The 22,210-nt window shown below is 57.0% G+C and overlaps 2 protein-coding genes across 2 annotated transcripts; both read right to left on the bottom strand.

Moving 5' to 3' along the window:
- Window positions 1-2,094: 2,094 nt before the first annotated feature.
- Window positions 2,095-5,893, bottom strand: KRT36 (keratin 36). The gene is made up of 7 exons (XM_056127345.1): window positions 5,435-5,893; window positions 4,849-4,931; window positions 4,484-4,640; window positions 3,842-4,003; window positions 3,624-3,749; window positions 3,116-3,336; window positions 2,095-2,290 (listed from the first exon to the last, which is right to left on the bottom strand). The coding sequence occupies exons 1-7, from the start codon at window positions 5,891-5,893 to the stop codon at window positions 2,095-2,097; spliced, it is 1,404 nt and encodes a 467-aa protein (XP_055983320.1).
- Window positions 5,894-15,259: 9,366 nt separating this feature from the next.
- On the bottom strand, window positions 15,260-19,200 carry LOC130036170 (keratin, type I cytoskeletal 13). The gene is made up of 8 exons (XM_056128154.1): window positions 18,678-19,200; window positions 17,534-17,616; window positions 17,217-17,373; window positions 16,848-17,009; window positions 16,633-16,758; window positions 16,294-16,514; window positions 15,634-15,662; window positions 15,260-15,384 (listed from the first exon to the last, which is right to left on the bottom strand). The coding sequence occupies exons 1-8, from the start codon at window positions 19,149-19,151 to the stop codon at window positions 15,323-15,325; spliced, it is 1,314 nt and encodes a 437-aa protein (XP_055984129.1). The 5' UTR covers window positions 19,152-19,200; the 3' UTR covers window positions 15,260-15,322.
- Window positions 19,201-22,210: the final 3,010 nt, after the last annotated feature.

Consider the following 22,210-nt stretch of genomic DNA (forward strand, 5'->3'; position numbering starts at 1 on the left):
TGAGCATTGCCGGGTGTGATCCAAAAAAGCAAAAAAAAAAAAAAAAAAAAAAGTACTATCTCTCCAGCCTATACATCATCTTTAAATCCAGGAAGTAGCCTGTACATTGTTCTGCTCTATCCCTTCTTAGCATTCTTTTTAATAGAGCACAATCAACACTTGGCATGCCTTGTCAGCAAGTATACTAAGGACTTTCTGGATGGGACCTCTGCAGGGGGCTCAGAGGGGCCCCACTGTACCAGAACATACTTGACCTTGCCCTCAAATGTTCTTTTCCCTCCTTCTTCTGTCCATTCCTCCAGGTTTCTGTGTATTCCAAGTCTCCTCTAAAACCTTCCCTCTACCTCCCCACGCTTGGAGTGTCCAGTGAGCATCTAAAAGATTTTTCCTTCCCTGAGCATGGTAGTGTGGAGTGTTGTTATGTCCAATCAGCTTGGAGGGGGGATCCTACCTATCATCCTCTCTATGGCCAGTCCTGTTTCTCCTTGAGTGAGCCCCACCGTCATGCTGGCTCATTGATACTTCAAGGTAAATGCACTCTATGAGCTTCTCTGTGTCCATAGAAAAGAGACGCGCCATCAGCGTACCATTCAGCCCTGTCCCCCTACTGGCCCAGCCCCAGCTCTGGTGCAGGAACAGTCCAGAAGAGGCTAACTCTGGCAGCCAGGACCAGCCCAGGAGGGGGGTGTGGGGCAAAGGTGGAGGGCCAGACACCCCAAACCTAGTCACTGGACACTCCAAGCGTGGGGAGGCAGAGCCTGGTGAAGGGGATGTTGGGGGAGATAGAGCAGAGCAAGAGCAGTTAGAATGGCTATGGGGCAGAGTTCAGAGTTCCCAAATTCCACTGGACACACATTGACACACTGAACACAACAGTCTGGGGGAAGCTGGAAGGTTCAGCCTCTCTCTTCTTCTTCCATCCTCCTGTCTCTCTTCAGCTACCAACACAAGCTCAGAGAGGGCAGAGGGCTGCTCCAGGTCTCACAGCCATGAGGAGCAGAGACGGGCCACTGCTCAACTATTTGGGTTCTAATTCTGGGTTCTTCCCAATTTCCTTCTCTCCCCCACACCATCCACATCATGGGGCATTTGAAACACCATCTCAGACCATCTTGAGGACACAGGGGACAGAGTGAGCACACCACACAGAGCCTCAGATTCTAGCAGGGCTGCTAAGGCCAGCTGACTGGCAAGCCTTTGCTTTTCCTGAGCCTGGGGGTCAGCTCACCAACCCCTCCCCTCCTTATGACCATAGCCTGGGGCAGGGAGATCGCCACGGGGTTGGGGTGCAAGATTTGCATGGTTGAAATGGAACACAGGTGCACGCTTGTACCCAAGGTTCCACATCGGCATCCTCGCATTGAAACATCCCATCTGGGTGACCAAGACCACAAGAAATAGCTCTCCCAGACTCCAGAGCACTGTTTGGGAGACCCAAAAATGAAAGATAAAGTATTTTTGTAAGAAGACAAACTGAGTGAGAACAAGAAACTTTGCATTCGTTTTGTTTTGTTTTGTCTTGTTTTGGGCCACACCCAGCAGTGCTCAGGGCTTACTACTGGCTCTGTGCTCAGGAATCACTCCTGGCAGTGCTCAGGGAACCATGTTTGATGTCAGGGATTGAACCCAAATCAAACACGAGCACATGCAAGGCAAGTGCCCTACTCACTCTACTGCCCTGCCTGTGGCAGGCCCTAGTTTGCAGGGTCCTGGCCAGAGCACATCAGGACTAGGACCATGATTGCCCCTCATGGATCAGCCCCTGAAGAATCCCATGTTCCCATTGGCTGAGTTACCACTCAAAAGCAAACAAAGACCTGACACCCAACACACAGCCTGCATGCACCCCTGTCAGACACCCCACCAGCGACCACACAAGACAGATGCAGGCAAGTTTGCAATGCTAAAAGAACAAACTTTATTGGTTCCACTTCCAGAGAAACCTAATGTTGTGTGGCGTAAAGCAGCCAAGTCGGGAAGGGAACACAGTATGAGAGGGTTTGGGTAGCAGAGCGTGCTAGCGGGGAGCCCCTCTGGGGAAAGGGGACATCACTTAGAGCCAGGAGTCGCAGGGGTGTCCTCCTCCCTGGGCCTTCACATGGCACGGGGCACAACGTGCTCCCTAGAGGAGATGACTTTGCCATCTCTGATCTCCTCGGTGATGGTGCGGATCTGCGTGCTGACCTGGGAGGCCGGGGCGCAGGGCACATTCGGGGTGCAGGGCACAGTTGAGACAAATGGCACCCTGACGGCAGGTTTACACTCCGTGCTGCAGGGGTGAGCCGGAAGCCTGTGGGGAGAGAAAGGTGATGAGGGGAGGTGTGTGCACTGGGTAGACAGGGTGAAACAGACTCAGGGAATTAGGGGGGATAGGCGGGGATGACATGCAAGGGACTCCAGTGAGAACTCTGAGATCCCCAAAGGTAGCAGGTTAAGGCTGCAAGAATGAGGACTAGAGATGGTGGTCAGCACAATGCCGAGGGCCATCTTACTGCCCCCCTGCACCACCATCATGACCACAGCTTGGGGCTGGGAGGGAATTCAGGAGTCAGCCATGCAAGCTTTGCATAGCCGGAACCAAGTTCAAAAAGCTAAGTTCACGAGGATGCATCTTCACTCCCAGATCCACACCCTGATCCTCAAAATGGAACATCTGACCTGAGTGCCCAGAACACCAGAAACAGCCCCCAGCCACCACCCCTGGCCTCCAAAGCACTGCTTGGGAATAAACAGATAGGTAATTTTGTAAATAAAAGAAAAAGAAATTGAGAAGGAGCCAGAAACTTTGAATTTTGATTTGGGGTTTGATTTGGTTTGGTTTGTAGTCACATCCAGCAGTTCTCAGGGTTTACTCCTGGCTCTGTGCTCAGGAATCACCCCTGGCAGTAGTCAGGGAACCATTCCTGATGTCAGGGATTGAACACAAGTTGAACACATGCAAAGCAAATGCCCTACCTGTTGTACTATCTCCCTGGCCCTGGGAGCAAGAGACTTTGGATCTCATTGTCTGTACAGTAACAGCTTCTTATGCTTGCACCCTCACTGTGGCAACTAACCGTGCAGTCTAGGGGCTCCCTCACTCCCACCCCATCCTCCCAGGTCCAAGGGTACCCACTTGCAGTCCTCGCTTTCCAGCAGGCGGCGGTACGTGGCGATCTCCGACTCCAGCCGCGCCTTGACATCCAGCAGCACCTGGTACTCCTGGTTCTGCCGCTCCAGGTCACAGCGGATCTCAGCCAGCTGCGACTCCACGTTGGTGATCATGCACTGCATCTGGCCCAGCTGGGAGCTATAGCGGGACTCGGTCTCGGCCAGCGTGCATTCCAGAGAGTTCCGCTGCAGGGGAAAAGAAGAGCTGTCAATGGGAGGGAATCCCCACCAGAGACCCCCCAACCTCAGGGTAGCTCTGGATCCATGTTGGATCTTGCCTGTGCTGTGGGATGTGAGTATGCATGTGCATGTGTGTGTGTGTGCGTGTGCGTGTGCATGTGCATGTGTGTGTATGTGTGTGTGCGTGTGCGTGTGCGTGTGCATGTGCATGTGTGTGTATGTGTGTGTGTGTGTGCTATGGGAGGGGGTGGGGGCACAGTGCTGTGGCCAGCAGCCCCAGGGGTGGTCCTCACCATGCTCTGCTGGGCCTGTAACTCAATCTCCAGGGCATTGACCGTGCGCCGCAGCTCGATGATCTCAGTCTGGCAACACTGCAGCTGCTCCGAGCTGGACACCACCTGCTGGTTCAGCTCCTCGGTCTAAAGGGGAGCAGAGGGCCCCATGCATGTCAGAGCCCAGGAGCCCCAGAAAGGAGCCCGAAGAGCCCATGGCCGTGGCTGCCTTGCCCCACCTGGGTGTTGAACCAGGCCTCCACGTCTCTGCGGTTGTTCTCCACCAGGCCCTCGTACTGGCACCGCATCTCATCCAGGATCTTGTTGAGATCCACTGGGGGTGCCGCATCTACCTCCACATTCAGCCGATCTCCGAGCTGGCAACGGAGCGTGTTGACCTCCTGTGGAGAGTAGAGGAGAGGGGGCCTCCGGCTATGAAAAAGGTCCTGGATTGGGGGTTCTATTGAGCGGGTCTCCCCTACCCCCTTCAGGTGCCCTGAAACAATATGCAACCCCCCAAGTACCAGGCATCCACACTCACCTCCTACCCAAACAACAGTCAAACAGAAATATTAGCGGGCATGAGAATACCAGATGGAGATTTGGGGGGCCAAAGGCAGGGAGGGGTGCCCTGTGTGACCTCCAGCTGCGGCTTCCTCTCTCTGGGCTTCTATTTCTCATCAGTAAACTGTCCCCTAGTCTGTCTATATCCTGGGATTATCGTGAGGATGAGATGAAAGAATGAAATGCACAAAGCTTTGTCTAGTTCCCACAATAAACACCAGCAGGAGCACTGCAGGTGCAGCCATCAGCACTGTGATAAGCCCTGGCCACTGGGTGCCCCCAGATATGGGGAGCGGGGGAGGGGGTCTGTGCCTCACCTCCTCGTGGTTCTTCTTGAGGCACAGCAGCTCCTCCTTCAGGGACTCCACCTGCATCTCCAGGTCAGCCTTGCACAGGGTCAGCTCATCCAGGATGCGGCGCAGGCCATTGGTGTCGGCCTCCACTAGCTGCCGCATGCCCAGCTCATTCTCATACCTGGACACACACGAGGCCACTGAGTCTGCCGCCAGGAACCCTGTGCTCCCGGGGACCCTGTCCGCTGACAGGCTGCAGTGCAGCTCTCCTGCCAACAGCTCCATTGGGCCTTCCTCCTGGCCTCCCTCCCAAAACCAGGGGTGGAGCATGGGAGCAGGGCAGAGCACGGGAATCCAGAACAGAGACCTGCCTGGATAGGCCCACTCACTTGGTGCGGAAGTCATCGGCAGCTAGCTTGGCATTATCGATTTGCAGGACCAGCCTGGAGTTCTCAGCCTTGGTGAGCAGAATCTGGGAAATAAGGAGGTTGGGGGGGTTGTGGTGGGCGGGGGGCATTTCTATGAGCTAGTGGATCCCCAAAGCACACAGAGGGAGAGCCCAGTTCCCAGAAGCAATGCTTCTGAGCACTCTCTGCACCTGCAGCATTTCCAGCTCAAATACTGAGCACTGAACCCCAGTTCTATGCCTGTTCAATGGGGCATGGACACCCATCTCTTCAGGAGGAAGGACAAATAAGCCAGCAGCTGTAAGACACCAGGGCAGACTTGCCCACAGGGCCCTGCCATGCTGTCTTCCCTAAGCTGAGACAGCAGATGGGCAACAGGGATAAAGCAAGGGCTTGTGATGGGCTACAAGCCAGCGAGTGAGCACCAGGGAGATCTGGATCTTCCCCCCTGCCCTCCTAAATAAAAGACCCTCGAGAAAAACACAGAAGCCCCCATGAGCCATTGTTCCATCTGATGGGTCCCACATGCCTCTGTGCGCTGGCTGGCTGGGAGCAGGGTCCCTGTTACCTTCTGCTGTAGCTCCTCCATGGTCTTGAAGTAGGACTGGTAGTCGGGGCACATGTACGGGATCTGGGACTCGTACCACTCCCGGATGCGACACTCCAGCTCCGCGTTGTCCCGCTCCAGCTGCCGCACCTTCTCCAGGTAGTTGGCCAGGCGGTCGTTCAGGAACTGCATGGTCTCCTTCTCGCTGCCGTTGAAGGAGCCCTCGCAGAGCCAGCCCCCGCTCCCCATGAAGCCGGAGGGGTGGCACCCCGCCGACAGGAAGGAGCCAGGCATGCAGCTGCCCAGGCTGGAGAGGCCCATCCTGACCGACGAAGCCGAGCCCGCAGCCCCAGAGAGACTTGGGACCCTGCAGGAGCCCACAGAGTGGACCGAGGACATCCGAGAGAGGCCGCCGGCCGAGCTGCAGAAGCCTTTGACGGAGCCAGAGGAGAAGATCGGGGAACAGAGCTGGGTGGTCATGGTGCTCACGGAGGAAAGGTGCTGCTGAGCAAGTAGTTGGGCTTCTGTACTCTCCAAGCCTCTCCAGGACCTTTATATACGTTCTCCATGGGGTGTTGGCAGGTTTCTCTTGGGAAAGTCTATTCCTCCTGCAGAAAGCTAATCTCATTAGAATGTGATTTTTGCTGGGCATCCAGAATTCCTTACCTTGTAAAAAAAAAAATTAGTCTTGAATTTGGTAGGCTACGTCAGGACGCAGCTGTTGTCACCTCCTAGCTAAATGTGACTTTTATTGCCTCTTTAAAGTCTTTGCACCATAAACCGGGAGTGGCCTTGCTATGACATTGGGCCACTGCCCTCTCTGATAATCTCCCCTGCAGAGCTCAGACCACCCAGTTCCCACCCCCAGCGCTGCTCCCTGACCACTGAGCTCCTTGCCCCTACCCAAACCTCTGGGTTGATGAAAAGGGGTCAAAGGGATTTCACCTTCGAGGGGTGAATAAGAGCCCCTATTTTGTGCCAGACTCAGCATCCTGATAAGTGTCCTCCCCCAACCATTCTGGGATTGACCATATGGGCTACACTTCCTATTGTGGAAACTGAGGCTCAGAAGAGTTCTGAGTGGAAACCAGGACTCTTGGGGCCCCTAAGCCCTTCCCCACATAACCCAGGTCAAAGGCAGATCCCCAGAATGTAAGGATGGAAGAGTTGGGTTCAAGTCCTCGTCCTCCTGCTTATCACCATGCAGGTCAGTCTATGTCCAGCATTTCCCGTGCCTCTCAGGACCACGATATCATCTGCCCATACTGTGGCTTCATGCCACCAAGAAAGGGGCTCATGCGTCTGTAATCTGGAAATGTGGTTTGGCCAAGAACTGCCTCTGAGGCTGATGAGGGCTGTGGCCTGCCATCCACTCCAGGGGACCGAGCCCCGCAGTGGGGTGTTCCAGAGGGCAGCTTCCTTTGGGGCTCCCCGTTTTTTAACCAAGAATGGCACTGCCCCCTTGGAAGCCCACTCTCTGGGCAGGCTGGGAGATGAAGACTTGTGGGACAGGGAGGAAATGAGGACAATGATTGATTCCAGATGGTTCTGTGAGCTGAGGGAGAATCTGAGAATTAAGGGCCCGCATGCCATGGGTCCTCCAGCCTCTCTGCATGGGTTCCTGGGGTCCGGGCCTCAGTCCTGTGGGTTCCCCGGGGTCCTACTGGGCTTTCCCAGGGCTCCTCCCCCGCACAGACAGGGCTCGCAAGGCTGGCGTTTATAGGCGCATTTATGCGCTTCTCAGGCTGTAATTTACCAGCCTCTTAAACAGCTTTATAAGCTTCTCTCTGAAATTACTCAGGAAGGTTGGCTGCTGACCATGGTGCACACGCCTCATGCCAGGCAGGGGACGCCTCCACGGGGTGCCACAACCAAGCTGATGGGATCCCCGAGGACCAGCCTGTCATCACCCCTCTGGAGGGCCCACAAGGGGCACAGGTCTCCCACCTGCCACAGCAGCTGGCGATCCCCACAGGGGCTCCCTGCGGGCTGGAACAGAACATCTCTAGGCTTCAGCCCCTTGCTTCTGGCATCAGAGACTCCATCTTTGTTTGTTGGGGGCTGCATGCACTTCCTGTCTCTCCCTGCTGGCAGCGCTCCCCTCCCCACCAGCTGAGACAACAAAACATCTCTGGACATTAGCAGTGCACCCCTGAAGGGGGCCAGTGTCACCCCCAGTTGAGACTGACTGCGCCGAGGACAGGACTGGAGCTCAAATGACCACTTTGTTTTCTATAAATTATTCAGAGTCTGGGTGCCCCTAGGTGGCCCAGCAGGCAAGTGCTCAGTACTCAGAGTCACCACTCTGTCCTTAGAACATGTGTGCTGGACCTCACCTGGCCCTGGCCGCCTCTGCTCTGTTCCAGGTCTCAGCTGCTGCAGATACAGAGGAGCACCATCTCACTTCCCCACTTTGTGTGTGTGGAGGGGGGGAAGAGAGAGGGAGGAGGAGAAGTATGTTCTGTTAGGAAGTCACACCCAGGGATGCTCAGGGGACCATGCAGTGCCAGGCATCAAGTCCAGCTCCCTTCATGCAGAGCCTGTGCTCAGTCTGTTGAAGCATCTCCACAGCCCCTCAGCTCTGTGATTTAAGCCCATAGACACCAGGTTTTGGGGCAGGGTAGCCAATGAAGCCACTGCTATTCACACGGGGTCCCTGTGAGAATGAGAAGCACAGAGCGGACCCTGGAGCAGGGGACAAACCAAAGGAAAAGCTCTTTTGGAAGCCTTCAGTCTGCAGTCATGGTCTACAGTCCCCACCGCCATCACTGCTCTGTCTCTGAGACACATAATAAGGAGGAGATGTGGGGTACCGGGCCACATTTCCCTCTCCACTTCACCCCGGGCTCACCTGCACACCCAGAGCCAGCAGACAGCCTCTTCCTGGGTCCCCTTCACACAGGGAGTGGCACCCACGATCCCCCTGAGACCACCCTCCATTCAAGGGTGCTGGGCTGATGGGGCTGAGGTGACCTCTGTAGGTGACTGAGTGTGACACTCAGAGCAGAAGGGGCTCACAAAGCCCAGGACGGGACAACAGGGACAAAGGAGCCTGGCCTGTACTTGGGACTCAAGCTGCTGCATCCCTCTGAGCCCTGCTCTCCCTAAAAGGTGAACAGAGATCAAAATGCCTGAGGATCGTGAGAACGACAATAAAAGAGGCCTGAGAAACCAGATCAAAACTACTCTTGAGGCCCATGGTATCCGAGTCCCAGCTTGTCCTGCTTCCAGGAGAACAAACCCCTTAGCCTGGTTTCGTGGAAGAAAGCTGAGAGCCCTGACACAGCTGAGCAGATGAGACCCCAACTCAGAGGGGGCAAGGGGTCTCTCAGATCAGCACCTGAGCATTACTCAGCACAGTTTCCCAAAGGACCAGGATGGAGGTGCTGGGATGATCTGGAGGGGCAGTAGTAGGCTCAGGTACAAATGAGGAGCGCTTTCTGTGTATTTCCTTAAAGGCATTTGGGGCTGCTGAATGATCTATTTTTTCTGCAAAGGGAGCAATGGGGCCAAATAAATTTAGCAACTTCTGCTCTAGAAACTGCCACAAGGGTGATCCCTGAAGTCACGGGTGCTAGTTTGGGGTACCCAGTGTTCTCTGTGTACCCAGAACCCAGCTTGGGAGCAGAGAGAGGAGAGGAGACACAGCCACAAGGACAGAAGACACCCTAGCGTTTCCAAGGCCCATCCTGGAAGGCTACCAATTTCAAACACAACCTGAGTTGGCGGCCCCTTCTTTGCAAAGTCTCCACCCAAGGATGAGCTGGGGTCTGAAAGCTGACGTTTTCCCTGCACAGGAATCCCCAACCACCCCCCAAATGAAAACCCAGCCTGGCCTCTGTCCCAGTGAGCCACGCACACAGGATGACACTGTCCCTGCAACTCCAGGCAGAATGACACCAGCACCCTCAAGGTGCCTCCAAACCTGGAAGAAGCAAAGAGTGGACCTGGGGCAGCTGGGGAAAGCATGACATGCCACATCTCCTCGTGCTACCTGCAGTTCAGGCCTCACCTCCTGGCTCTCTCCTGCGACCCAACCCTCTCTGCCACCCACGCACACAGGTACCCCACCGTGAGACTCATCCAACACATCTACACCTTCCTCTCTTCAGACCCCATCCAGCACCCTCCAGACAATGGAGTCACCCCCTCTCTCTGGGCTTCATTCCCACCATACACCTGCTTTTTCCTTGTCACAGAGAACTTGCCCTCATGACAACGTGCCCAACAGTCCCAGCCCTGACAAACACGGTGTTTCTGATTTCTGTGTCAAACAATCACATTCAAAGCTCTTGCCAACTCAGCTGCCAGCCTGTGTGTGACTCCAGGGCCTGACAAGCCCTCACAGGCACGCACACAGAGCGGAAGGTCGAGTTCTGGGATGAAGCCAACTTTTCAATTAAGAGGTATCTAGCTGATGGTTTAATCTGTCCCAAGAATCCGAGAAAGGACTGGCTTACCCCCAGGGCACGGTGGGAGGTGGGGCTGCGGGCCGACCCCCTCGGGATAGGCTCAGCAGATTTACACAGGGAAAGCGCCCAGAGTTAGGCCTGAATGTTCCTTCTCTCACGGCAACACCTGCTCAGGCTCCCCTGGGCGCCAACCCATGGCTTTTTGTCTCTTCTCTGGTTGGGGCCCACCACCATGACAGCGAGGTGTCCCTCTGTCCTCTATTCTTAATTCTCAAAGAGTCGCCCACCCGTCACAACGCCCAGAAGAATGGGTTCTGCAGTCCCCCCTCCCAGACTGGCCTCCTGGGGGACATTCCACCCCGTGGCAGCCGTCCTTCATAGTGTGACTCAGACCGTCCTAGACATGATTTGACAAGTCCTCTCTGCTCCACTCGCCAGCACCCCAGCCTGCATCCAGACCTCCACTGCTTGGTGCCCAGGGAATGCAGGATAATTGACCCTAAGGATCCTGGTACCCCATTTCCTGATGCATGGGCAAGTCCAAAGTGGTCTCCCCCAACCCTGATTAGGCCTTGAAAGTTACCACCCACTTCTCCGGAACACAAAGTTGTTTCTCACGCCCCCCTGCACCCCGGAAATGGCAAAGCCCTAGGCATTACATCCTGTTTGAAACAACAGGGAGCCCCAACTTAAACCATACCTCTTGGTGCTCTCCACATCTGCCTGCTGGGGAGGGGGCCCCTTCTCATCCATGGCCAGCTCTCCCCACACCGTTTGCATGCTGACAAGTCCAGGGCCTCCTGCTTCACCCTCGTCGTCTCTGACGCCCCCCACCCACCCAACTTTCACAGCCTGGAGTTGTCCAGAGCTGCAACCACTCTCCCTAAGGGCCAGTGTGATCGTGGCGTGTCGAAGACCACAGCCTGGAGAGAATGAGGCCGGGTGGCCCAGTGTCTTGCGTATGCTTGATTCAGGTGCCACTTAGCTGAACCGCAGAGTGACCGTCCCCCACTGTTGGGCTGGGTTGAGCCTTCGGTCAGGCAAACAGGCCACCTCCTCTCCTCCCGCAGGGACCTCAGGCGCCGGCCACGGCCCCCGCCAGCTCTGACTATAATTAACCCAGCTGCATCTCTCCGATGAAAGAAGCCACAGACTCGTTAAGACTGTGCATAAAAAGAAGCCAAAAGAGCAATTGCCAGTTCTCTGACAACTCCTCCAGCTCCCACCCCCAAAAGAGGCCTTGAAAAGTCTCCCCTTCCTGACCATCCCAAACTGAGGAAAGATGGCCAAGCCGAGTGCTCCGAGCCCCCACGACGCCAGGAGGAGCTGCCCACAGCCCCCAGGGAAACCAGGACGGAAAGGGAGGGTCCCCACAGCCTCAAGACACACTGCCCAGGGCCAGGAGGGGCAGCAGCTACAGCTCTGATCACATCCTGTGTAGGTTCGGGCTCCGAGCAGCCTGGCTCTTGCTCCCCCTCTCCTGAGAGTCTCCTTCCCAGGAATCTGGCTCCCTCCCCACATTGACCGCATTAACCCAAACTACAAGAACAACAGGCATTAAGGGGGCTCCATGCTGCCCCTCTGCCCTGGGTCATGCCCCATGCAAGGCTGGGAACAGGACAGGGCTCGTGTTGGGAAGCAGCTCTGGGGGGAACCCTGTGGCTCCAGGCTGTTGGACCACAGGCCTGCTGTCCTGTCCTGTCCTGTCCAAGGTGAGCCTGCCCCCTGCAGGGCCCAAGTGAGACACTCTGCAGGTGGCAGAGTGGGAGGACAGAGGCGTCCCTGAGGTTCTGTGGGTGGGGCGGCACCCCAGAGAGAGGGAGGCGTGACCTGCTGAGGGTGAGCAGGAGGGTGACTGCTCAGACATTCACATGGGGCCCTGGCCAGCAGCTCAGAAGCCCGGGGAGGCCTCAGGAAAGGGCCCTCGTGCCTGCCTTTTTCCCCTAAGCATTGGAGTCCCGGGAGCCTCATTTCTGTCCCAGAGAGTCTCCCTCAGTGTTGGACATGGACATTTGACTCCCTCGCTGGGCAGGCTCTGCCAGGGACCTTGGCCTGTGAAACGGGCACCAGGGGGCAACTCTGGAGTGCTTGGAAAGACAAAAGGGAGGGCAAGAGGGAACTTCCGTGGGAAAAGTGGGGCAACAGCCAAGGCCCCCAAGCTTCTCCCCCCAGCTCACAGTTCCTGCATGCCTAAGTGTCCACTCACTCACCGTCTGTGGACCCAGAGAAGGTCGGCCCCTGGGGGTATTCAAAGTAGGGGGGCCCTACGGCTTCTTCAAAGCGAGGGACCCAGAAAGTGAAGGTGTGAATAGAGATGGGGCACACTCGGCCTGAACTGTCCTCCTCACCCATGCAGATGAGTTGGGGGGTAAGGTTGAGCCTCTTCCTCTCCTCTACCCTCTACACCCGCCGTGCCTGTGCTTTCCTAAAACCTCCCCAGTTTTGGGACCCTGGAGTCTGGGGAAGGGCCAGGCCTCAGCCTCCAGGTACCACTTCCCCTGATGGCTGAGCTCAGATGCCACAATGCTCCCAGCACCAGCTCGGGAGAGGCCCATTGGCCGTGGCCTGCGAATTAGGGCTAACCCCAGGCTCAGCAAACCTACAGATGCTGGTACCCACCGAGCCTCACTCAGCTCTGTGGCCCCCTCGGAGGCCCCCAAGTTGGGCAAGGGTCATTCCTGGTAGGATCCCTGCCCCATGTGCTCCTTGACCCTCACGTCCCCGTTCACTCCATCCTCCACTGGACATGTTTGCTGAGCTGGAGCATTCCAAATAAAGAAAAACTCATCCCCATCCCTAAGGAAGTTCTGGGTGGGAGAGGAAATGGGGAGGAAGGACTTGGTCAGGGAAACCCTTACTCAGGGCGGGGTTGGCTCTAAGCTCTTGGCTTTCACAGTTCAAGGGCAGTGCCAGGCAGCAGGGGACATGGAGGGTAACATGACCATTCAGTCACCAGGGGACAAGTGGGGTGCCTCTGCCCACTGCCCCCCTGCTCTCCAGCAATTGCCCAGTTGCTATGACATCCATTAGCAAGGGAGTGAGGGGGGAAGGAGCGCTGTGAGTGGTGGGAAGATGAGAAAATGGAAAACAGCAGAAAAGCACCTGAACAAACTCAGAGGCTGAGCTCGTTTGCTCCTCCAGGCAGCACCATTGTTAGCGCCTGTGTACCAGGCTTGATCCCCAGGACCCTGTAAGTGGTGGCTAATGCAGCAGAGACACAGACACAGCGAAAGCATCTGGGGGAAGGCTGCACCTGGGAGTTGGCTTCCCTGGCACCCAAGCTCTGGAGTCCCATCCTGGCTGAGGTGGACCCCAGAAAGCAGAGGTAAAGCCAGCTGGGTGGACCATGGCTGAGACCCTGAGGGGCTCAGTCAATTCTCCAGAGCCTGCAGCAGGCATGGATACAGGAGAAGGTAGTTGGAATGAAGGACAGGAACTTTGCAGGGGCTGAGAGGTGCTGGGGGCAGGGGGTGGAGGGGGCGCCACCTAGTCAGGACAGAATCACATCCCTGCATTCAGCTCTAGTTCCAGGAGCTCCCATGCGCCCAGTCATCTGCTGTGTCCCTGAGAGGAGACCGTCAGCAGGCAGTGACCTGGGGCCAGAAAGGACAGGTGTGCATCTCAGTGAGGAGAAGGATGCACAACCTGGAACGGAGACCCGCTGGAGAAAAGGCACTTGCCTTGCGGGGGCTCACTGCAAGTCCAGTTTCAATCCCTGCACCCCATTATGGTCCCCAAGCACTGCCAGGGCTTCCTCCTGATCACAGAATCAGGAATAGCCCCTGAGCACCACCAAGTGTGACTCCCCACCCCAAAAAACAAAACTGTGGGTTCTAATGATCCAGAGAAATAAGAGGTTCTGTGACACTGAGGTGGCCTTCAGCCCTGTTGCGGGGTCACCGCAGAGATGACCCGTGCCGCTTCCCGCTGTTTCTGGACCAAGCAGATCCCACCCATGCTCCTTCTTGGCAGTGGGACTCAGGCTCTCTGGTTCTGGTGCTCTCTCAGTGCTCACTCAGCCTCTTCCCCCAGGCAGGGCACGCAGGGTCCCTCCCAGAGCTGTGAGGCTTCCTTCCCTGGGGTTAGCATGTCACCACGCCATGGAGCACAGACAGCAGAACTGCTGGCACCATGCAGCACAGGCAGGCGGTACCAAGGCTTGAACAGGGAGCACTGTCAGCTGAGCACAGTATGAAGGGGTGTGAGGGCAGGGGAGGCTGGTGCAGAAGCAACACCTGAGCAGCCACTGGGTATCTGGACTCTCCTCCTGCTGGCCCAGCTGGCTCTTATCAGGTCTCCAAGACCAGGAAGACAGCTCAGCTCCCAGGCATGGGCCTTCCCACTGGAGAACAAACCCAGCAATAGGAGACACAACTCTGAGGCCAGGGGCCTGCCGGGAGGTCATGGCAACACCCAGTAAGGTGAGCGCCTGGAGGTGGAGAAGATGACCCTGCCAAACGATGTGACGGGCAACTTACGGGGAGAGAGGGGCCGAGAGGGGGTGGTCCACCCTCCTGTGTAGGAAAAGGGAGAGTCCTGCAAAAGCTCAGATCTGTGGGGGGTGGGGGGTGTCAATGGCCTGCTCCTCCGTGGAGAAGGGGATCTGGGAGTATCTGAATGAGGGTCAGTGATGAGGTGCTTGCCCCATGATTGGGGGGTGGGTGAAGGCGAACCCCGCCTAGGGACCCAGATGAGGCTGCAGGTCTGAGCCAGGGCCTCCATAGGGTGGGTTTGGGGGCAGAAGGACACTGAGGCCAACCGAGGCTCCAGATGAGGGATACCGAGGCTCTCAGAGTAGGGAGCTGGGAGTACCCTGGGAAGGGTCAGCCATGGGTCTGAGAGGAGATGCTGTTTGTAGGGTCCAGGGAGGCCTAGTGGAGGGTGGGGTTCATGGTCCTGAGACACTTTCTTCCCCTCAGAGCTCTCTGTCCCTCACCTCCCCATCCCCTGGCTCTACTGAGCCCCATGGCCACTTTATCACAGCACCCTCTAGGGTGTGGGATGGCTTCGTGGGGAGATGCTCCCCATCTCCCCACACAGGTCCTTGATTGCACCATCACCCAACTGCCCCTGGGTGCCCACATTCATCTTTAGGGCACGTGTCCTGCATCCTTCCCAGCTGGGATCTCCTTGGGCCAGGCCTTGTTGGGGTAAACCACCCAGCCCCTGCACCCCCCTCACCCACAGCCCCAAATCAGGAGCTCTGGTAGGAGCCTCCACCCTCAAGAATCAGGTCAGAGTCGGAAATTCGTTTGCAAAAGTCAGGAATCTTTATTGAAGGGTTCAGGGGAGAAGCTGAGAGGCCAGAGGTGGGTCAGGAAGAGAAGAAAGGCATCCGGGGGAGCAGAGCAGGGTCCCCCCCACACACTGGGAACAGTGGTTGGGGGATCGCTGCAGAGCGGAGGGACCAGTCAGGTGCTTCTATCCCCACTGCCCTCCTGCAGGAATTGTCAGTTCACTCCCGGAGTGCGGAGAACGGGGCCGGGTTCAGGGAGGCTTAGGACCTGCGTGGGGTCTCGGAAGTGCGGCGCATGTTGGAGCCCCCAGAGCTGGCGTTTCCTGGGGAGAGAAGAAATCGCACGAGGCTCAGACTGGAGAAGGGCCATCCAGGAGGGACCCCCCTTCCAAACCCCTCTCGTGGGTGAGGTTGGGCTGAGCTATGCCCCCTCCTATGTGATGGACCCCAAAGGGGCTCTCTCTGCAGCAGTCCAGCAGCTCTGGGGGCAGAAGGGGAGCAGATCACCCCATGGTCCCCTCCCTCCCTCCACATGGCCTTCCTGCACCCTCACCCAACCCATACACACTTACCTCCAGCAGCAGAAGTGAAGCCAGACATCCTGGGAGAGAAGAGGGAGGAAGCATGAGGAGGGGGTCCTCAGAGCCTTACTGTCAGGGGGCGGGGGGTGCGGGAAGAGGAGGGAAGGGGAGGAGAACAACACCAGGTGCCTGCCAGGCCTGTCTGTCCATCCTTCAGTCTGTCTATGAGGCCTTGGAAGAGCTATCAGTGATGACCCCAAGATTCAGGGCATTTGCCTGTTTCTCCCTCCCTCTGACTCAGATTCACAACCCCTGCCCTGAGCCCACCAGGACGGACAGTCCCGGCACACACTCAGCTGGACACGGGCACGTGGACACGAGAGCGCTTGGCAGCACTGACGGCAAGGCTACTCCTTCCGACGGCTGAGCTTCCCCACGGTCCATGCTCCAGCCCAAGCGAAAGCCTGCCGTGGACGGGCATGCTCTGAGGACATGTCCAAGCAGGAGCACAGGAGCATGAGTGAGGAGCACTCCGGCATCAGGGAATCCCCCCCCACACACACACACCCCAGAGTCACATCCCAAGGGGCTAAGCTCCAAGGCCCTGGCTGCTGTGGGCGACATCCCAGGGCCCTTACAGCTTTATCTGAGGGGGAAAGAGTGAACAAGAGGGAGGGAGGAAGGGAGGGAGGTAGGGAGCCTGAGTCCTACTTGGAGTCCTGGCCCTCCAGCAGGCTGCGGTAGGTGGCGATCTCCTGCTCCAGCCGCGTCTTGATGTCCAGCAGCATCTTGTACTCCTGGTTCTGACACTCCATCTCGCTGCGGAGCTCACTCAGCTGCGCCTCAATGCTGCTGATGAGCCCCTGGATCTGCTGCAGTTGCAGGGCGTAGCGGCACTCGGTCTCGGCCACTGAGCTCTCCAGGCCGGCTTTCTGCGGGAGGGTAAGAGGGAGGTGAGGAAGGAGCCAGGGCTGGTGAGGTCTGGAGGGGGTGACCGCTGTGGGGGTGGGTGGTGTGCGGGGAATGGGGAGGGGCGGGTAGTAGGGGTACCATGCTGAGCTGGGACTGCAGCTCGATCTCCAGGCCCTGCAGCGTGCGTCTGAGCTCTGTGATCTCCGTCTTGCTGCTCTGGATCATCTCCGTGCTGGAGGTCACCTCCTTGTTCAGCTCTGCGCTCTGGAATTCAGGCAGGAGGAAGGTGAGCAAGGAGCCTGGCTGCATGGCCCTGGGTTCCGCTGCCTCCCTGCAGGGAGCAGGACTGGTACCTTCTGGTGGAACCATTCCTCAGCGTCACGCCTGTTCTTCTCGGCCATGGCCTCATACTGCTCCCTCATCTCGGCCAGCACGCGAGTGAGGTCAATGCCTGGGGTGGCGTCCATCTCCACGTTGACCTGGCCGACCACCTGGTTGCTGAACTCCTTCATCTCCTGCGGGGATAGGGAGGCAAAATGAGTGATGCAGCCCCTCATCGGCCCCCCCGCACCAACCCACCCACCTCTCCTTGGTTCTGAATGTTCGCAGAATGTTCTAGAAAACACCTTCAAGTACCACTGCAGAGGGTTAAGTCTAGCCAGGGCAGAGGACTCCCCACTCTCCCCAGAGGTGAGCCAGCCATGGCCTGTCCCTGGTCTCACCTCCTCATGGTTCTTCTTCAGGTAGGCCAACTCCTCATTCAGGCTCTCAATCTGCATCTCCAGGTCAGTCTTGGACAGGGTCAGCTCATCCAGCACCCGGCGCAAGCCGTTGATGTCGGCCTCCACGCTCTGGCGCAGGGTCAGCTCATTCTCATACCTAAAGGATTGTTGTTTTCGTTGAAAAATAAAATCCCAGACATATATTACATGCATTCCCCATCCCTGCCCTAGACTCGGAGGCTCCAAGTCCATTGTTGAGGTGGTCTTCTGTCCAGATAGAGGCTGTGTGATGAGGGGAAGGCAGAAAAGCAACTCACTTAAGCCTGAAGTCGTCAGCGGCCAGCCGGGCGTTGTCAATCTCCAGGATGACCCGGTTATTGTCGATGGTGGCCGCCAGGATCTGCAAGAGACACAAGCTAAGTGACTTTTGGAGGGTCATGAGCTTTGTGAGGACAGAGAAAACCCGGGCAAGGCCCTACTGCCTCTTCCCTGTCCCAGTGAGCTGGGACAAGGCCCCATCCCCTCAGCCACTGTCCCTCTGCAAGACAGTCTGTGGAGGCCATGAGTGTCTTGCATGTCCTGCCTGCTCAGGCTGGCCGTGCTGGGGAAGGGCAGGCTGTGCCTTTCAGGGAAGACCTGCCAGGAACATCTCAAGTGAGTCCTGCCTGAAGATGCCCTCAAGAGCAAGCCATGTAGACCACACCATGTGGACCACAGTTACAAGTGGCTTCCAGGTCTGAACAAAAGCTCCTTGCTAGCTCTGTAGAGCACATTGTCTCTCCAGGACCGACCTTTCAGCTCAGCAGCAGAGGGCAAGCCAAAGAATCTTCCATCCATTTCAAATCCTTTGTCTAAATTTTTATATGTCAAAGCACTGCAAATCCAGCCCCATGAAGCCAAGAGTCAGCCCAGGCAGGTGTGTTTCCGTTCCTACATGCAGGCCCGACAGTCTGATGGACAGGTCTTGATAGAGAGAATCTTGGCCTCAGCCACCAGCCCCCACTTGTCTCCCCGATCTTCTCGGGGAGCCAATGAGAACAGCCATTTAAAAGGGGCCCCTCCAAACTGCACTTAGATTCCCAGGCCAATGAATGTTATCCTCTTTCTGTTGATTCTACTCATTCTTCTAGGCTCTTAAGAGCTGTCAGGCTTTGCAAATAACTGCAGGGTTAGGATTACAGAACTCCAGTCATAAATAACATAACTGTTTGGAAAGCAGTAAAAAAAAAAAAAGGAGGGGTGAGTAATAAGGACAATAAAAATGAAAACTGGAAGAAATGCCTCTGCAGCAATGTGGCGTGAACAAACCCATCCAAGCAGAGATGCTAAAAATCTCGAGCCTGCCCCCATGCACAAGATGTGGCTGTTGTGTCCCACACTGCCTCTTCCCTAGGAGGCTGGGGATGTCTTCTGCGGCTCTGCCAGCACCGAAGCAGCCCTCTGCACCCCCCAGTGGTTCACCTTCTCCCGCAGCTCCTCGATGGTCTTGTAGTAGGGGCTGTAGTCGCGCTCGGGGCTGCTGGGGCTCTGCTTAAGGTGCCAGTCGCGGATCTTCACCTCCAGCTCAGCGTTGGCTGCCTCCAGGGCGCGCACCTTGTCCAGGTAGGAGGCCAGGCGGTCGTTGAGGTTCTGCATGGTGATCTTCTCATTGCCAGAGAGGAGGCCGCCGTCGCTTCCTCCAAAGTCGCCGCCAAAACCCCCACCGAAGCCACCGCCGAAGCCACCACCGAAGCCACCTCCGAAGCTGCCCCCAAAACCACCACCGGCCCCACCTCCGAAGCCGCAGCTCATGCCGCCCCCAAAGCCCCCGGAGGAGCCCCCAGACACAAAGCGGGAAGAGCAGGATGAGACCCCGCGGCCTCCTCCCAGTTGGCAAGAGCCACCTCCAAAACCACCTCCATAGCTGGCGGAGGAGCTCTGCATACGGCAACTCATGGCGGAGAGTGAGAAGAGAGACGAGGACAAGAGCGAGAGCAAAGCTGAGCCTGGCCAAGGTTGGTGGCTCTACCCTGCAGTGGCCACCTTTTATACACCCCGCACGGGGCTGGACAGTGGGTCCGGCTTTTCTCCTCCCTTCCCCACCCTCTGACTGCTGCCAACGGCATTTGTTTCCCACAAGCCCAGTTCCCTGAACTCTCCCCAGTGGATTGAGCCTTGGCAGGGTGCGGGGTTGGGGGTGACTTTTTTTTTTTCTTAATCCTAACAAAAGGGATGATTCAGAGGGAACCGTGTTCTGCTGGCGACTACCCTTTTGACACCTGAATCCTATTTCACCTCTCTGGGTAGGGAGCTCACACCCACAGGTCTCAGCCCTGCCCCGTGGGAGATGGGGCACTTGGGGTGCGGGCCTGCCAGGCCCCTGAAGGGAGGGTGACTGTGTGGCTGCCTTGAGTTCGGCGAGGTCACTGCTGCCCTGAGCAGTCTTTCTGTTTCTAAAACTCAATGGAAATGTCCTGTATTCTTAACAGTTTCTCTACTTCGCCACACTCCAGCCACTCTGAAGGACTAGCTGCTTGGTCCTGTGGAATCAACTCCCTCAAAAGGGTTTGGGATGTGCAGTAAAGTGGCCCCCAGACCATCCGATGAAGTGACATCAACAGGGACCTTAGCAGTGCCTCAACACAGCTGGGAAAGCAGAGGCAGTGAACAGGGAAGCCCTCCGCATATTTGAACGCTGATACTCTCCGGGCCCCGACTAGGAACTTCTTACCCTGTCTCTCAAATCATCTGTTGCAGCCCAGAGATGGGTCCATCTGCCTAACCCCTGTCCCCTGTACACAAGGAAGCCCTGCCTTCAGGTCAAGGTCAGGTTGAACTCCACTCTGCTTCAATTTGAGCAAAGTCTGGGATTTGGAGGAGGTGGTCTGATGGGGCCTGGGCTATATCCAGTGGTGTTCAGGGGTTATTCCAGGCAGTGCTCAGGGAACCACGCGGTGCTGAGGATCGAACACGGCCTCTAGCATACAAAGCCCATTTGGCCACCTCCCTGCACCCAGGTTTGCTTTTCACCCTATGAAATATAAACATTTGAGCAGCTGAATGGCTTCTGAGCTTGGAATGAAGTTCTAAGCATGGACCACCAGAAAGTTCCCCAACAGCACCCCAAGCTCTCGGGCCTTTTCCCAGGTAATGACCAGCACCCTGAGCCCCTGACCTCAGGAATTTCAGTTGCTGTCCCCATAGAGCAACTAAGAGTTTTGCAGCCCCACAAGACACAACTCCCTAGGGACTCATCAACTGTGTCTGGGGACAATACGGTGATGGCAGAATCTAATGATCAGGAAAGGTGCTTCTTGTCCCACCAGGCCAGCCCACCAGACAGCCCCCAAATGCCAGTGGGATTAGGAACCCTGGACCGTGCCTATGTGTGTGTCTATGTGTAGGGTTGGTGGGGAGGGGTGGGGGGATCAGACCTGAGAGTAAATGAAGTCTCACAAGAAGCACAGTCCCATCCAGGTGCCCTTACTGACCCCCAACTACATGATGCCCAAGTCAGCTCGTGACAGCTTGACCAGGAGGCAACTTCGAGGAGGTGACCTAGCCTGGATGTGAAACTCAGGGACTGCTTGGTCACCTGCCCAAGGATCCTTGTGCTTATAGTTGGAAGAAGGTGACCTTTTGAGCCTAAGATAGTTGGAGAAATTTCCAGAATGAGAAGGGAGGAGCCTAGAAATGGACCCCTATCCCCACTCCTCACCCCAGCTCTATTTCTCACAGGGCCCAGAAAACTTTTCAGGAGCAACCTCTGAGCCCCAGCTGCCTTGAGGATGCACCTGAGGCCAGATGAGTGTGTGCAACAGGGCTGAAGCACAGGCCCAGGTAACACTGGATCCCCCTTGCTGAGTCAGCAGCCAGAGCAGATCAGGGCCCTGAGTCCAGGCTTTCTAGGTCTTTGATCCCATGGGGAAGGGGCAGGCCTGAGTCTCCGTCACTGCGCCTGTCAGCTGCAGGCAGAGTCCAGGTGCTGCTGGGCTCGGCCCACTCTGATGGCTCAGCACTCCCCCTGGAAAGCTGTGATTCAGCCCAAAGCAGGCCCTCGTGTTTCGTGGAGGATCAAACTGACAAGCAGGTGATGAATGGAACCTGCCAGGCTTGCAGCCTGTCCTCCCTGAACTGAAGAGCAGGTTGGGCCAACGCCCGGGAAGAACAATGCGCAGATCCTCTAAAGCCTGGGAGCACAAACACGGGGTGGCCGGGGCACGCCTCCCCATACAGGGCCAGCACCCCACCCTCACCACCCTCCCCTCCTGAGCAGACGCCTGTCACAGGGATCCTTGGCTCAAGTCCTGTCCACTGACCCACTCCGAGGCTCAGGGCCCTCGGGCTGGTGGGAGTGCCCCCCAGATTTACACATGCTGGTGGTGCTCCCCAGGGGTCGCACATGCAGGGGGTATTCCTCCAAGGCTCTTATATACTAGGGGTGCGCCTCAAGACTCACATGCAGGAGGGCTCCCCAAGGCTCTCACATGCTTGGGTGCTCCCCAAGGCCCTTACATGTTGGGGTGCTCCCTGTGGTTCCCACATACTGGGATGCTCGCCAAGGTTCTCAGATGCTGGGGTGTTCCCCAAGGCTCTCACATGCTAGGGGTGCTCCCCAAGGCTCCCACATGCTGGGGTGCTCCCCATGGCTCCTACATGCTGGGGTGTTCCCCAAGGCTCTCACATGCTAGGGGTGCTCCCCAGGGCTCCCACATGCTGGGGTGCTCACCAAGGCTCTCCCATGCTGGGGTGCTCCCCATGGCTCTTACATGCTGGGGTGTTCCCCGAGGCCCTCACATGTTGGGGTGTTCCCCAGGGTTCTCACATGCTGGGGTGTTCCCCAAGGCTCTCACATGCTGGGGTGTTCCCCAAGGCTCTCACATACTGGGGTATTCCCCAGGGCTCTTACATGCTGGGGTGTTCCCCAAGGCCCTCACATGCTGGGGTGTTCCCCAAGGCTCTTACATGCTATGGGGTATTCTCCAGGTGCCTCACATGCTGGGGGTGGTTCCCAG

Source organism: Sorex fumeus, unplaced genomic scaffold, assembly GCF_029834395.1.
Source record: "Sorex fumeus unplaced genomic scaffold, SorFum_2.1 ptg000063l, whole genome shotgun sequence".
In the NCBI taxonomy this organism is placed as follows: domain Eukaryota; kingdom Metazoa; phylum Chordata; class Mammalia; order Eulipotyphla; family Soricidae; genus Sorex; species Sorex fumeus.